At 41.1% G+C, this 17,625-nt stretch overlaps 1 protein-coding gene across 12 annotated transcripts in view; it reads right to left on the reverse strand.

The window, feature by feature from the left end:
• Positions 1 to 17,258, reverse strand: part of tmcc1a (transmembrane and coiled-coil domain family 1a) — a 47,913-nt gene extending 30,655 nt beyond the window's left edge. The window contains exons 1-5 of one of the 12 annotated variants that reach the window (XM_086213671.1): positions 17,161 to 17,258; positions 15,052 to 15,129; positions 11,011 to 11,074; positions 4,489 to 4,532; positions 3,065 to 3,979 (exon numbers count right to left, since the gene is read on the reverse strand). In XM_086213671.1, coding sequence (XP_086069797.1) covers positions 3,065 to 3,715 — 651 coding nt within the window. In that variant the 5' untranslated portion in view covers positions 3,716 to 3,979; positions 4,489 to 4,532; positions 11,011 to 11,074; positions 15,052 to 15,129; positions 17,161 to 17,258. Of the gene's footprint in view, positions 1 to 3,064; positions 3,980 to 4,488; positions 4,536 to 11,010; positions 11,075 to 15,051; positions 15,130 to 17,160 lie in introns of all 12 variants that reach the window. The other 11 variants (XM_086213676.1, XM_086213669.1, XM_086213679.1 and 8 more) reach the window with 11 other exon arrangements.
• Positions 17,259 to 17,625: the final 367 nt, after the last annotated feature.

Below are 17,625 nucleotides of genomic sequence, written 5' to 3' on the forward strand. Positions count from 1 at the left end.
GAACAAGCTCACCTTGGAGTACTGTCTTCGAAGACTGAAGCGCTGCACCATCCCGACTCACAACTGGACACCCTGTGTTACTCCTCTTCATTGATATGCCTCCAAAGTACAAACCACCTCACATTGTACACTTCCCAGTCACATACACACACACATACATCGCAGGCACACACGCTACCCTCCTCTCCAAATATCCTCACCATGTGCACACACATTTCTATGTAAACACGAGTGAAGAGAGAGAAAGATAAAAAAAAAGGGGAGGGGGAGCAAGCAGAGATAAAGACAGCTCAGTTCTGTTGCCCTCTACTCATATTCACAGTGATCCCCTGAGCTCCCTCTCCCGCTCACACAAAAGATGCTCCAAACCACATGGTTTTAAATGCACAAATGATTTCTACACACATTAAACACTCTGAGTATCAGACCAAAATACAATCTTACAGTCACACATATTCACACACCTCCACATACTCTCCTAAAATACCAAGACAGCGTTAACACAACCACAGTCATAGACACACACACACAGCCGGTGCTCAGCTCTCACTCATCTAGGACGAGGCAAGGTTGCCTCCTGCTTCCTGTCAGTGTGCCGTAAGGCGGGGAGAGGAGGAGGGGGAACTGAGAGAGAGGGAGGAGGAACCAGCTGACTGTCTGCACTGCCTCCCTCCAGGGACAGAGGGAGATGTACTGGGAGGGAAAGAAAGAGAAAGAGGCAGAAAGATGGGGGAAGCAGAGAGGGAAATTGTGGAGATAATGAGAAAAACGACAGAAAAAAGTCAACAAAAAGGACAAAGAGATCTGATGATGGAATGATAGACGACTTGACAATAAAACATGTATTATTCTGACACACCCACAAATCCAGATAAGCTAAGTGATTGTGACCCCTAATAACAGCAGGATGTCACAAACCCCCTGGGTCGCCCACACCTTTACTATGGTAACCTAGTCAGGGTTGTACTTCCAGGCAGCCACAAGTTTCAGGGTAACCACAGTGACCACTTGGATGAACTAAATGATGTTGCTGTGTGTTGATGTGCAGGGATAGACATCTGACAATGGTTAAGAGAACAGCAGCAGCAACTGAAACCCTATTCCCTCTCATTAGGCAAGCAGCATCATCGACTTAAGCCAAAGCAGCAATGAGCTGGTTTCAGACCACACAAAGGTCACTTCAGCTAGTTTGATTCTGTTTGAAGAGGGTGTGAAACCAAACGCATCATCATAAAGCAAAAAGCGTCTCAATAATTGCACTTTCAGAGTTCTGCCATTTGCCCCCTTCACTGGATGTGAACAAAACTCTGTGTGTTTTTCCAGGAGATAGCACAAGATGTCTCCAATGAGCTCAAACAATATTCAGTGTAAAAAGTAAGTTTAATTAACAAGCAGGTCTTAGATATGTTGGAATTCCGATTTGAATTTATTTCAAGTGACAGAGTGGCTGAGAGATACTGTTTCAACAAAGACATCAGTTCTCGCTCATCCAGATTTACTGTACACTATTGAATTGACAGTCAGCAATAAGTATCGGTCAAGTCTGCAACAAGCATGAGCTCATGATGCAAACACAACCTTCTGATGAACCCAGCCCAGTGCTCCTCTCTTTAAAGAATTTTATCTCACAGTGACCTCTGGTGGCAGAAAGAGTACACTGCACTCTGGAACACCCAGAGTGGTAAAAGGACTTGAGGGTGCCCAGCAGTGCTAACAAATAATCTATGACATATATTAATCCAGGATCTTTTTTTTTTAGAAACTGTACGACATACCCTGTACAAGAGGGGCCAGAGTCGACTCCACCTGTTGAGCAGACTGAGGTCCTTCGGAATCTGTAGGACTGCTGAAAACTTTTTATGACTCTGTTGTTGCATCTGCAATCTTCTGTGCAGTAGCCTGCTGGGGGGGCGGATGCACAGACAGAGACACGAACAGGATCGACAAACTGGTGCGGAGGTCTAGCTCTGTGCTGGGATGTCCCCTAGAGTCTGTGGTTGTGGTGGGTGAGAGGAGGATGTTAGCAAAGCTGACATCCATCATGAACAACCCCCATCACCCTCTCCATGAGACTGTGGGTGCGCTGAGCAGCTCCTTCAGTCAGAGACTGAATCATCCTCACTGCAGGAAGGAGCACTTTCGCAGGTCATTCATCCCAACAGCAGTGAGACTCTACAACGCTTCATGATGCTGAGAGTCACTTGGACACTTTACCTCCTCTGTCACCTCCCCCCACTGTAGTCACTTACGCACACACAATGCACCCCCCCATGCACATATTTATAGTACATACACACACACACATCTACAGCTGACATACACATATTTATTTATTTATATATTATTTATCTAAATACCTCTAACCCTCCACCCATAGTTGCAAACCATGTATATTTTGGTGGCTTGTATATAGTATTTTGTACATATGTAACTTTGTATTTATAATGTTCTTCTCTCTTTTCTTGATATATTTTAATTGCTGTTTCTTCTTCTTGAAATTGAGCTGTGGTAACACACAAATTTCCCTGCTGTGGGATCAATAAAGTTCTATCTATCTATCTATCTATGATACCCAATAAACTCTTCACACTGATAACTAGATTAACCCAAGCAGAGCCTCTGACAAATTTAGACTCTTAACTCAACGTTTAACACTCTGGCTGTACTTAAATCGATAATTATATGTTGGCAGAATATTAGCAGTTCAGAACAGGAGGGATTTTGAAAAACATATTTGACTTTTATTGCAGCATCTATTTTGAGTTTGCATGTGCAATGTTTTGAGAACATTTCACTTGTCATGAGGTTGTAATTTGGCCTCAACTTGGATTAATGCTGTTTGTGATAAAATAAAATTTGCACTTGGCCAACAATCAGTATTGGATAAACCAGACAGTGTTAATGACAGAAATCAATTCATTTTTTCGGTCCTTTCACTGTGTATATATATCATTTGGAATTTGCTGGAAACAGCAAGCTCAACTTTTGATGACAGTTTGACTTACAGGACTTGACACTAATAAACCAGGAAATGAAACAGCCAGGTCAGCCTTCTATAACTCACCCTGTCAGTTTCCTCCGTGGACTGGTACCCTGATGACAGCACCACATCGCCCCCAGCATATCCAGAAGCTGGGCTGCTAGGTGTGGTGTCGGTGGTGGAAGAGGAGCGGGGCCGGCTGGTATGCTGTTGTGGGTCATGAGTATTGCGGCGATGAGGGGCCTGGGGGCTACCTCTCAGGAGAGGGTCGCGATCTCCACTCCCTGATCCAGACTTACTGCGACGACTCTGCAGGCTGGTCCCACGTCTCATCATGCCCACAGCAGATGAGCCCTGGCCAGCAGCAGTGGGAACCACAGGAGCAGAGACGCAGTCAGAGTCAGGACAGCAGGGCCCCGAGGCGTCCTCGGAGGCAGAGGGGGAGGCACCACCTGTTGACACTACAGAGGAAGATGACGAGGAAGACGAAGAGGTGATGGTGGAGCGAGAGCGGTGTTTGTGCTGTTGCTGGAACAGCTGTTTCAGTCCCTGGCCAAGAATTCCCATGCTTTGCCTGGCGTTTTGGCTTATCTTACTGAAGGAGGGGCGCTCTAACTGGGACAATAACCGCTTCAACCCTGGGCCTTGTGACCCCCCTGCAACACCTCCAGCTCCAGGACCAGTACCCAGGCCCACTTCCTCTGGCTCCCTTTGACTATCGTCTCCCTTCTGCATTAGCCTCTACTGACCTTTCAATTATATCAAGGCCCATTAAACAGTCTGATATAACTTTAATTTGTCATGCATGCAGAGGTCGGAACAGGACAATGAGCGATGGAGAGAAGACTAGAACACATTAGAACACATGGTAGAGAACAATGGATGAGGAGATGTCTGTCTGAAGGCTGATGGAGGGTTGAAACGTTCAGTGGAGGTCAGAGGGAGGAGTCCAAAAGGGGAACGTGCACCTTTCATTCAGGGACAAGTAGCCATGCTGGTCTAGCACAGAGAGAGAGGAAATGGCTTATGAGAGGTTAGAATGTTGCTTAGATCCAGAGACACAATTTTCACCAAGTCATAACAATTTGCAGCTTTGAAATTTCATGCAAATGGAACAAAGTGTGAATGCAGTGATTTACAGTCTGTTAGCAGACAGTGTTTATCTGCATTTGAGCACCAATATGAATAATTCACAGTATCTTTGGTTGATAACACTATCTGAAAGCCTGCCCCCTTACATCTGTGTTGGTCGTCTCAATCTGAATCATTCAAGATTCAAACAGACCACTGTCTTATAAGCAATACAAAAACAAAGGTAAACAATATTATCTAGCAAGAAACAGAGGAATAAACAAGAAAAAGCATAAATTAAATCATAATGGGATTTGGAGGCATGAAAATAAACAACCACATGGAGTGGGATGAGGTCAGAAAGGCACAAGGTGAATAAAGCTAAGGGATGTAATGAAGAGGAGAGGGAGACAAAATCAAAGAGATGATACACCTACCATGAGCCCAGATGTCAACCTTGAGACTCACTTTGCTGGATTACCTGCTAGAGAGGGGAATAGATGGAGGGGGGTGGAAGAAAGAAAAACAGAAAACCATTTTTGAGATTCAAAATTTAAATGTGCCCACTGACCTTAAGAAAACAAAAAATCAAGCATCTCATGTCACTGCAATCAATAAACTATTTTACTGTGTGCTGTGAAAAGCTGAGTATGCTAAGGAAAACACCGTACAACACTGTTTTACACAACTTTGTGTGTGTTCCTCCAGGAGCTCATTTAGTATCCCCAAAGACATCCCTTCCATATCCTGTGGCAGAGGTAAGGGTTTCTGCACTAGAATCCTCTAAGGACGGTGTGTCACAAACACCATAAATAATGCCCACAATATATAACCCACAATATACAGCTGAATACAATGACAAACCAACAAAATACCTGATAAAATACAAGTGGTCGTCGCCTTGAAGGAACCTTATTGGTGAAAAAGCGATAACCTCACTGACAGCCAGGCAGTTAGCCCAACCCTCCTTGCAGCATCAATAACTGCTCCCATTGAGGGCAGCACAACAAACAAGCAAGGAACATTCAGAGCCCTGGGGAGGGACCATTCACTCAAACTGTATTCTTCAGCTGCATTGTCAGGACAAGAAGAATAAACAGACGGGTGTAAACAATTCACCCAACTGCAAGGATGTAATGTATGCACAAATGAAGATGTTACAGGCTTGATTCAAAGTGCTGGGAGCCCTCAGATGCCTTTTTTATTTTAAGTCCAGAGGCTAGTGATGATGAGCTTGAAGCTACTTGCAGGGATGCATGTTCTTCTGATGATGGCACTAAACAAGCCATACTTGCTCCACCGACTGATCTTATCCAACGCTTTAATATGACAGTGCCAGTTCATGAAATGAGGCTGTCACCTTCTAGAAAGAACAGGTTCACTTAATCACCTGCTAGCTTGTTTTTGCCTGTAGCTGCTAATATACTGTGCTGTGAAGCATTAAGCAGTATGTTTCATTCCAATTATATAACACATCAGACTTCGTATTTTCAATGATTACTGTTACGCTTAAGGATAATACACAATTCTGTGTTATATTGAATTTCCTCAAGTAAATAACATCTACAGTATACACTAAATGGAATGCAAAGAACACTTTCTTGTCAAGAGTTATTACAAAAAAGGCATGTAATTGAGTTCATGCATTGTAATGATAAATGAAATGCTGTATTACTATGACTGTGCCTTCAGTGATTAAGTCAGTTTTCTTTATTATGAAGGTAGGAAGGCAAAAAATTTTATTTTTTATATGGTATATACCAATATTTCATAACTTATTTGGCTCACAGCCAATATTATTTTGATAAAAACAAGTTTATTTAATATTAACACTTTGAAAACATTGAAAGCCCGTGGAAACATTTCAAATTTGAAAAAGTGCTGTTTTTCTTTATTTCCAAAACATATATAAAGGCCATTAATTATATATTTACCGCATTTTATCCTCATCAACAGTCAATGAACAAAGAAGAACACACTAATGAAATTAGGAAAATTAGGAAAAATCTAGCGTCAGACCGATACTGTTACAGGAAAACAATGACCAATATCCGCCAATACCAATGATGTGCCAAAATGACCACTTAAGGGCCAATCAATACAGTAGTGCATAAAGCAATAACAAATAAAAGATGTTATGGTAAAAATGGGCCAAGATAGGTGTAATTTTGGTCTAAAATAGGTCAGAAGGCAAAACGAACAAAAACCCTGTGTCCTTAACATTACTGCACTTCAGGCTAAAAGCAAAAAAAGAGAATCCGGCTACTATGAATGACTTTAAGAATCTCCTCAGCTTTTTAGTCAGTTCAAATTATGTTTTAGTGCAAAAGACAACCATAAAAAAGTTTACAGACCTCTACAATTCCATATTAAAACTTCTGACATAACTAAGCTGCCACTGATAAGCCCACATGCAGATGTACAGTGATGTGCATGTGTAACATTCCAAAGCATACCTGATTATCCATGCATTCTCACACTGAGCCATGTAGTCACAGTTCGTGTGGTTGGTTGTGAAGGAGGGCTGTGCTGTTGTTTCAGAGCTGGTGAGTGAGTGGTAAACCTAAATTAATCCTGTCCTGAAGCTGGAGCTGAAGCCCTGTCCTGACACCGGTGGCCATCCCTCGCTCTCTCTCTTTAAATCCCTTCCTTCATCCAAAGGTTGATCCCACCACTGGATTGGATGTTTTCTTGATTGCCTACGGTTTTACATTCAAACTAAATCCTCTTTCAGGAGCCTTTATGGGACAAAGCTGTATTGTCAGACTTGGTGAATTTTGTATGTGTGAGAGATCCTGTATCTTTGTTAATATGTGCAAGGCTTTTTTTCCACCTTCATGAGACAGTGCTGAAAATCAAACTAACAAACAAACAACTGATGGATCTTAAATAAATAGTTGTCCTGTTCTGACCAAATTAATTCTTTGTACCTGAGCATTACACTCTTTGACGACAGTCCTGCACAAGCATGTTATAATTATGTGATGAGAAATCCACAAAAATAACTGAAATGTAGGGAAAATAACTCTACAGAGATTAATGATCAAAAAAATATGGAGCAACTGTACTGTAGTTCTCTGAGAATAATATCATTGCTTTATAACTTTTACAGCTGAACAATACAGTAAAATAATTGATAGAGACATTCAACAGAAATGGCACAATGATGGCCTTTCGTCCATTAATGAAATTCAGAGATTCTATACATTTTTGCCAAGGACTGCTCCAGGCTTTTTTTCAGTAAAATGTCATGACCCAACATTCTATGAAAAATCAGTTTGCACGAGAAAAATTGAGTAGTGTATATCTAAATAAAAAGTAATGAAAAGCCTGGCACTTTTACTCAAAATTCAAATGGATTAAAGTCAATTAATATTACTCAAAAGTGATTTTCTAAGCCATTCTAAACATTCAGGTTCATGTGAAAAAAATTCACATTCAATTTTCAACATCTTCTGGCTTTCTGTATTTAAATATATATATATATATAAACTTTTCCAAGCTTGGAAAATACTATTTCTAAATTCTTCTGCTTTTCCAGGTTTTTCATGACTGTATGAAACTTGAAAAAAAAATGATGAAGCTTTGAGTGAAAACCAAAATGTATGAGAAAATTCTACTTAAAGTTTGGAATAATTTCTGAAGTTCAACCAAACTCAAGTAATGAAAAAAAAGAGCCTCTCCATTTATCAACTAGCCATAGAATCAGGCTGGTGGATGGGTGTATTTTGGACTATCTAAGCCCTGTCTGCCACAGAAACAGATCAGTGAATATCTGAGATGAACAGGTGTTGGTGACAGCTGGGGTCAGCAGGCTCAGTGAGTCAGCATGTTTTTCAAAAATATCACAATAGAGTCAAAGGTGAATACAAACAGTCACTTAGACAATGGCTTCACTGGAACCATGTCACCCTCACTCATGCCCCTGTATAAATACTCACACACACACACACACACACACACACACACACACACACACACACACACACAGAAGCGGTTAGGTATTGGCAGACTGATGAAAAAAAGCAACAACCCTGCACTCACACTGGGAGTTCATCCTGTTGCAAGCATGCGTGAATTAATATGATAGATCTAAGATTCTGTTTAATTAAACTAACAATGTATATCATCAATACTTTAAGTGATTATAACTGATTATTATGAGGACATTTTATCTTATGATTTCAGCCGTGTGTGTGTGTCATTTTTGATCACAGTAAGAAGCCATTTTCTGAGTCAAAGCTCTGAAAATCAGTAGTACACTACCTGCTCATGCACCAACACACATTTGAAAACTAGCTGGCGAATATAATGGAGCATTTAACAGATAAAGAGCTTGAATTTGAGTTGATGGAGACCAAAAACAGGCAGCACGGTGGTGCAGTGGTTAGCACTGTCGCCTCACAGCAAGAAGGTTCCGGGTTTGAGTTTTCTGTGTGGAGTTTGCATGTTGTCCCTGTGCCTGTGTGGGTTCTCTCTGGGTACTCCGGCTTCTTCCCACCGTCCAAAGACATGCGAATGGGGACGGGGCTGATTGGATACTCTAAATTGACCGTAGGTATCTTCCGCTTATCCTGTTAAGGGTCACGGGGGGCTGGAGTCTATCCCAGCAGCCTTCGGGCGAGAGGCGGGGATCATCCTGGATGGGTCGCCAATCCATCTCTGGGCCAACACATACAGACAACCATTCACACTCACAGCCACGCCTACAGTCAATTTAGAGTATCCAATTCACCTAGTACCCACTTACTTCTCTTTGGACTGTGGGAGGAAGCTGGAGTACCTGGAGAGAACCCACACAGACACAGGGAGAAGATGCAAACTCCACACAGAAAGATCCCGTGCCTGAGCTGGGACTCGAACCCGGAACCTTCTTGCTGTGAGGCGACAGTGCTCACCACTGCACCACGTGCCACCTTGTAAAAATAGTATCAGACACAAATTATTATTCACGTATTATTCAGAGCACTTCAGAGGCTTAATAATATCTGAATGCATCTTGAACTTCCTGATTTCTTGGCCTCATTTGAACAACCTCTATTAAGTACTGATGTTTGAATATGATGAACCACAATACCATAGCTGCCAGTTAATGTCCTCTTTAGGTCTAATATAAACTCTTGCAGATGAATTTTGCGAAGAACATTGTATTATAAAGAAGTGGTAGTGAGGTGTTCTAATTACATTCATTACCATTACTGAACAAAGAAATTGACAAAAAATTGTGATTTAAATAAGATTAAATCCCAGTGTATGCAATGCAATTATGTGGCGTCAGCTGACGTCATCTGATAAAGCAAAAAATGACATTCTAATGATGTACCAGCACAGAGCAATCAAATAGTCCTTGCACCCACTCTTTTACTACTCTTGACATAAAAATCTGCTAACTGGGCATGACCACACAAAAGTGGATGTCCATCTGGTCTGTGGACTTTGACACTGAGGCTGTCATGTTGTTGTTCATTGCTGATCATACATTTGGTCAACTCAAAATATGGCCACAGCTTAAACAAGCCCATGCAGTGTTCCAGAAGAGTCTGGGAGCTTGTGAGGAATAGATCACCCTTTGTTCCCTAACCAAGCCACACACAAGCCCATCATTGCTCTTTGTGCCGTGCCGCTTTCGCTGACAGACAAACATCAATAAGAGGGGAATTAGGCCAGAGAGTTCTGGCAGCAATGGTGTGTTTGAGTGCCCGCATGGATGTGTATGTTAGTGTTTGCATCAGACATCAACATACAATGACAGCAATAGCAAAAATTATATTGCATGGAAATGAGCATAAGTGTATAAATTTTGTTTGTGTGGTGACTAGTGGAAACTGGACCATATCTCATTCAGCAGCTGCACAATGACAGCATAGGCAGGAAACAGGAACAATCGTTATTGTATTTGTGTGTGTGTGTGTGTGTGTGTGTGTGTGTGTGTGTGTGTGTGTGTGTGTGTGTGTGTGTGTGTGGTGGGGCTGGGGGGCAGAGAATAGCATAGTTGTGTCACTTCTGACAGTGCAGGAGATGACTTCAGCATGCTACAGTGTGATATGCAACACAGCTCTTTGTATCAGATGGGAGTGAGAGAGGAGAGACGCAGGGTGAGAGAGAGAGTGAGAGAGAAGTTGTAGTGGCTAAAAGGCAATGGTGCATGGTGTGTGTGTTTCCTGGGCTGTGTAGAGTTCAGCGTGGGTGCTGAGTGCTGAATTTGTCTGAATGAATAGGTGAATGGCAGGTAGTTCCCTGGCAGCAGCAGCAGGCTCAGGGCCCTATTGTGCAAGATGAAACCCATAACAGGCTCTGCTGCCAAAGTTTACTGAGCTTTCCAAGAACAGGACAAACCAGATGACACACAATCAATTACATCTGCATGTGATGATTGGGGAAAAAAAACTTGTTTTGTGTTTTGTTTTTTTCTTTTTTGGTTTTCATTCCAGTTGTAGAGACCTGTATTAAAAAGTGAAAAAATAAAGAATTATAAGCAACAATAAGATAATTAGTAAAGAATGTTTAAACCCGGTATGTGTGTGAAACAAGTCGGTTCCAACCTATTTTAACTGATAAACATAACATTGAATTCATCTAACAGTTAATGTGAAGTTCTGTCAGACCTTATATTTCTGATTGCAAACCTTGCAGCTTGAGACCATCTGTGCATATTTCACCACCACCCCCACTCACACTGCAGTGCATTGTATTTGCATAAATGGCAATGACCATATTTAAAGATGAAATCAATGAACATCAATGAAATATTTGCAAATTCAGCTGTGTTAGATGCAAGTGTTAAGGAAAGTATCAGCTCTGGATTTCCATCAAGGTTAGGGTACTTTTGATCAGGGTCCAAAGAGACAGAAACGTAAGTATGATCAGTAAATTGTGATGCTAACCCAGAGTAGTGTGCAGCATGTTCCCTGCTAAGTTTTAAAGTTGAATGTAATATTTAAATATAAATGTATACTCACATATTAACTCAATAAGCAGCAGGTGGCAGTTGGGGAGCCTAGTCAGCTACTGCAAGGGGTGAAGCTTCGGGTTGTAAAGAGATGAAAAAGTACATTAGGAAGTTAAGCTTGAGCATTTTTCTCTGCAAAAGAGTTGGAAACTTTCCATAGGAATTCATGGTCATAAATATGGGAATTAATTATAATCATGCTGACTATATGGGAATTCATGGGAAACATTGTGGGGTAATTTGAAATATTTGTCCTTGCACTTGTATTCTTCCATCACACACAGAGATCATTAACATCTTTCACACCACAGCAGGGAAAAGCTAGCTTTCTGCTTGATTTAGCATGCTGAGTTAAGGGTGTTCATCTATCTGCTTGCAAATATAGAAAATGTTAATATGAATTTCTGTTTATGACAAGGCGAACAGTTATGAATTACCCAAATAGTTCTAGATAACCCCAATGGAAAGTTTCCAACATTGAAAGAATTTTGAACCTCAGAAGCTGTTTAAATGACAAATTAATTTAAATGACTTTATGATCATCTCTACAGAAAACTTCATGTTTATCATTTGAGGTTGCAAAAGGCATAAAGTAACATCTATCACGTGTATTTTCTTCTGTGGTAAAAGTTATACAAAAAGGTCTGACAGAGGGAATAAACAATAATTGATGACTGGCTGTGAGTAATCAGACTGCTTGTTAAATATTATGCTGTATGTTCCGTGGGGGAAACTGAGACACTTTAAACAAGTCATCCGTGCTCAACACCACAGTAAGTACCCTCATGAATAATTCACCACATGTGAATAAGTGACACTAGTGTACGTTGACTACAACACCACTCAGCGCAGACCTAATAGAGAGACTGAGGGTGTTGCGGCCCAAATTACTTGCTGTTTACTGGTTGCACAGATGTTCTCAAAGGGGATTTCCAGTGGACAAAATATAGTGCATGCCAAACCATTAAAAATGGCTACACTTATTAGCCTGATAACAGTGAAGCCTCAATTCGGGCAACATATCTCATATTCCACTACCTCTGGCAGGGCATCCTCAACTGGCAACAGCCTGGAAACCACCTACATGACAGCTGAAATCTCACACCAGAGCGTGTATTCAAGACGCATGGCGATTGGGAATGGGAAAGGGAATGTGTGTCAGGGTCAAAGCACACTTCGTACGACACGAGTGTACAACCTGAAGGTTATCAGGCCAGGGGGTGGCTAGCTCTTTGAGCTGCCAGCAGGTGTGAACAACTTTACGCAGTCAGATATGAATCATCTCTATCATCACTTGTTTAAATAACTCCACAGCCAGATCTCTGAGTTCAGGTAACTGGACACCCTGCAGTCCAGTGGTGGGGCTGTGTGTGTGTGTGTGTGTGTGTGTGGGGGGGGGGGGGGGGGGGGGGGCGCTCTGGACATATTGTGGGCATAATGTTCGACTCAACAGGCTGATAAGCAATATCAAGAAGAGCCAAACAATTCGTCCCGATTTCCATACCTCCATATCTACTGTTTATAACTTGGCCATGTTGAGAATAGAAAGATAAAACCTGAAAGGAAGCATAAGCTGTAGCATAATCTATACCACTAATTCTGTACAGGGTCTTGGGAGCTGGAGCCTGTTACCAATGACATTTCTTGAGAAGCAGGGTACACACAGAAAATAATTACTACAGTATAATGATAATGAATATTACTTATTCCTTACTGTTAAGTTGCTATATTCTCTTGAACTTGACCTGTTCATGTTTTTGAGGACAATGGGGGTTCTATTTGGATGTATGTATTAATTTTTATTTTCTGAATAAAAATAGTTTTGAAATTAAGATAGTAAGGTGTTGGCATCCTTAAGACAACAGTCAGCCATGCACTGCAATCTCATTTAAAGTGGATTCAATGCTAAAAAAAACTGACCACAGTCTTGTTTTTAAGTGCAAACTCTTGTGACACTGTGATCATGACCCCTGTTTTTTTTTTCCATTTGTCTTCAAGCAGAACCGAATCAGAAGAAAGCAGGCAGCCTGTTGCCAGTAGAAACCATAGCCTTAAAGGAATTCTACCTTTATCCTGGATATGTGGGAGTCCATCATATTGGAGACAAAGCCGCTACAGTGTAAGCAACATAGTACACTCGAGTCTTCTCACTTACATGTGATTTTTGATGGCTAGAAAAGAGATAAAGAATCTTGCGTCTAAATTAAGCAGCTCTATGACACCTCTGCTACCAAGTGTGCTAAATCATGTTGGAGGAGGAGGATGGTGTTTTTGTGAGAAAAGGAGAGAATGAATGAAAGAGAGAGATGGAGGATTTGTTTTAGTAATTTTACTGTATTTTTTCATAATATATTTTAGCACTTCAAATGTATATACTCTTATTTAGTTGGATTCATGCAATATATCAAAACTAGAAAATTCATCCATCCATCCATTTTCTACCACTTATCCTGTTAAGTGTCGCAAGGGGGCTGGAGCCTATCCCAGCAGCCTTCGGGCGAGAGGCGGGGTTCACCCTGGATGGGTCACCAATTCATCTCAGGGCCAACACATCTCGACAGACAACCATTCACATACACAGCTACGCCTATGGTCAATTCAGAGTGTCCAGTTCACCTAGTCCCTATTTACGTCTCTTTAGACAGTGGGAGGAAGCTGGAGTACCAGAGAGAACCCACACAGGCACAGGGAGAACATGCAAACTCCACACAAAAAGATCCTGTGCCCGAGCCGGGACTCGAACCCAGAACCTTCTTGCTGTGAGGCGACAGTGCTAACCACTGTAACACTGTGCCAACCAGGATTCAATTGTTTCTTTCTCAAATAGCTAGTTTTTATATGGGTAAATAAATGTTATCTTTTTTCAACATTGTTTTACCACCACAGCCCTGGTTGGGATGTAGGTGCAGCAGAGGAAGCTCTCTGTTGGCCTACATCTCTAATTGGCTGTTGTGCAATGTCCTCCATCATTGCAATGGTTCTGGTGAGGATGTGTGCTGGTTAAGTAGAGAGAACCAAAGTTCAGAAAACCTCAAATTGATGGTTTACAGGCCAGTTCACCTACATGAACTTATGGGAGGAATTTAAAGCACTGAGAAGTGTAACTTATTTGACCCAGTAATTATAATAATGATATCAGAGGTACACACAGTTAATGTCACCTCTTAATTGTAAATAGGCAATAGGACAGAAATATTGATTATTTATATACATATATATATACATATATATATATATGTATGTACATATACACACACACGTACATATTCTCTAGCAATCAGTCTAGAGAAGGATTGCAAAAACAGCAAACTATAATGAATCTTATATTTTCATAAAAACATTTTTGATCGACAATGTTGTTCTCTTTTCCTATCAAAAAATACCTACCATACAAATCTCTAGCAATATGGGAAACAAATAAAATGTAACTTGTAATCCACATCATGTGTAGGCAGTCATGCAGTATTCCTGTACACACAGCCCATTACTCATCCCCTGCCTGAGATAGTCAGGCAAGCATAGAGCAAGCAGTGTGATCAGATCTAGAATAAGCAAGTCTGCTGCATAGCAATGCCGAGGTGCTACATGAAGCTGAGTACAAATCAGGGAAGGCAACTCCATCTTTAGGAATCACTGATAACAATATCTAAGCTACACAAATGCATACATGTATATATATTAATTCTTCTTCATTCATTTCACTCTCGGAAACACTCTCAATTCTGAGCTCAGCTCCCAACTGTGAAGACACAACATGAGTGCAGCGGGAAATAAAGGAGGAGGAGGAGGAGGAGGAGGAGGAGGAGGGCAGCGTCATCGTGGTGGTCTGACCATCAGAGAGAGATATGAATGGCTGCATTAGCAGTGCCCTGAAGGGGCAGTCTCGGCCGCTTAGCAGAGTGTGCTGGATATATATACAGGAATTATCATGTCATATCGGACCCTGCCAATCCTCTATGTGTGTAGAGCATATACAGAACAATCAGGTTATAAAACGGTCCTTAAATAAGATGTAAACTAATCAGAAGGAATGAGCTGAGGATAAACTAACCTTGAGTCCATCACCATGACCCTAGAAAGGCTTTCCTTCAATGCAGAGATGACACCCTGCTACATTAGGCCCACAGCTCTTCAAAAAAAGAAGAGAAAAAGTCAGGTGGAAACTATCGTCCTTTAAATGTTTTCTTGGCACGTTGTTTTTTGGGTCTCTGCCCAGACAGTAATTATGGATTTGAGAAAAATGCTCCTCTGCATGAACAGTGAACTATCATACGAAAGCATCGGGTGAAATAGGACTGCAGATGTCCATCCTCCTTCACCGGCTATGCAATGTCTTTAGCCCATCTGATTGAATAAGCCAGCGGACCAAAATAAGCAGTGCAGAGGGGTTGGTTCAAAACATATGAAGGTCACAACAAAGTGGCAGTGTCCTGTTGGTAACATGCAACATAGTATTAGAGAAAATGGAATGAACTCAGCGGGGGGAAGACCTCAGTACACAGCTTTTATTTTGAATGACACAGGATTAATGAGTCAGTCTGTAAGACTGTATGACCACAAAAAATGATGACAATTATTATTTTGAACAGCACTGCACAAGTTGCAGAAATGGCTTTATTAATGTACAAAAAAAGTTTTGTATTGATAGTTATTCATTCATCCATCCATTCATTCATTTTCTAAAGTATATCCTGTTAAGGATTGCGGGGGAAGCCTATCACAGCAGCCTTCAGGTGAGAAGCGGGGTTCACCCTGGACAGGTCACCAGTCCATCACAGGGCCAACACATATAGACAGACAACCATTCACACTCACAGTCACACCTACAGTCAATTTAGAGTATCAATCAGCCTAGTCTATATTTGCATGTCTTTGGACTGTGTGAGGAAGCTGGAGTACCTGGGGAGAACCCACACAGGCAAAGGGAGAACATGCAGACTCCACACAGAAAGATTCCGTGCTGGAGCCAGGGCTCGAACCCGGAACCATCTTGCTGTGAGGTGACAGAGCTAACCACTGCTCCACCGTGCCGCCCGCTATTTATTCAATTTAATAAAACATTGCTTTTCTTCCAAAACAATATTGAACTACAGAGCCACAGAGGAAAGAAATGCTGGTTCAGACTGAAAAAAAGGAGGTGACAAGATATTGCTTGTTCCCTCAGTTTAGTAATTTTCAGCCCATGGGATATAACATGTTCCCTGAATTGGGTTTATATTGAGGCCACAAGATATAATGTGTTCCCTAAATTTAGTTGTATATATTTCTGGAAAGTTTATATCCTATGGCAAAAAACTGACGAGAATAAAACAAAAAGAAAACCCAAAACATCTCTGTCTCTCTCTCTCTCTCTCTCTCTCTCTCTCTCTCTCTCTCTCTCTCTCTCTCTCTCTGGTCACTCCTGGCCTCCACAATGCACAAATGTTTGTTTTTGCATTTTTCCCTCTGTACACTTCACATTTCAAAATGAACAGTAATTTAGACACATTTTTAAGAACCAAGTATTGGCAATATCGCAAATCCCATATTAGTGTAAAACAGCAATGTGTCCTTTTATGTAAATCATGCAGCTATAATTAAAAATCCCTCATAAGCTAGTAAAGTCATATGTAGCAGAGAACTGCAGAGCATACTTACAGACATCACGACTTTTATTGTATTTTAAAAGTGAAGTGTTTTTTTGTCTTCCATTGGAAATGAGAGGACGTTCCTTTTAGTTCAACGTTACATTGAAGGAAAAAAATGTCATAGAAATTTTGTTTAAGTCCACCAGCTCAGCCAAACGCTGTCATATGAATGATAACGAGAGATAATAAATAGCGACTGTGGACAAATTATGTCTACAAATTGTATGATGACTAACACATAACATAACTTCTACAGAGCCTTTGTCAAGTGAGAAACATGAGAATATAAACAATTAAAATCGATGTAATGCGACTTCAGTGCCAGCCAGTGTTGTCAGTGAATAACAGCAGTGTGTTAACGGTCTCAGGTTGACAGTCCCGTTAGAGTGTCAATGTACACAGCTGCTAATGCCATGAAATATCAACACCGACCATCGTTATCTCTTTTCTCCCACATCATGAAGACGCAGTCACACCACACACGCACATTCTGACGAATAAACCCCAAACCTCAAAATACAGTTCACACTTACACGGGTGATATCAAACTGTTGGAGCTGGTGTCCGGTAAGCAGCGCCTCCGTTATGAGTGCCGTCCGCTGTACTCTACGACCCGCCGCTCTACCACCCTATATGACGTCATGACGTACGACGCAACCAGAGATTAGTTATAGTAAGAGGGTTTACTTGTCTGTTAAAAAAGTCACGCCACGCTTATGATACAGGCTTGAAAAAAGACATTTGAGTGGCTAAATAGTCACCGGATAAACTTTTTACCTTGACTCAAAGGTAAATTAAATGTATAATTGGCCTACGACTAAATTATTTTTCCTAAAAGTGTGATTTTCAGTTTATTTTATTCAGTCTGAGTCATGACAAAATTTGAATTGTGCACTATGTACTGTCTGAAATAATATAAAAACAAATATATTGTATTTATGTATATATAACAACAAAGATCGAAATTGAAAAACTAGTCCTTACGTAAATAATTTATA

This window comes from Aulostomus chinensis, chromosome 9 (assembly GCF_037954235.1).
Source record: "Aulostomus chinensis isolate RoL2024-O1b breed Wild chromosome 9, RoL_Achi_v1.0, whole genome shotgun sequence".
In the NCBI taxonomy this organism is placed as follows: Eukaryota; Metazoa; Chordata; class Actinopteri; order Syngnathiformes; family Aulostomidae; genus Aulostomus; species Aulostomus chinensis.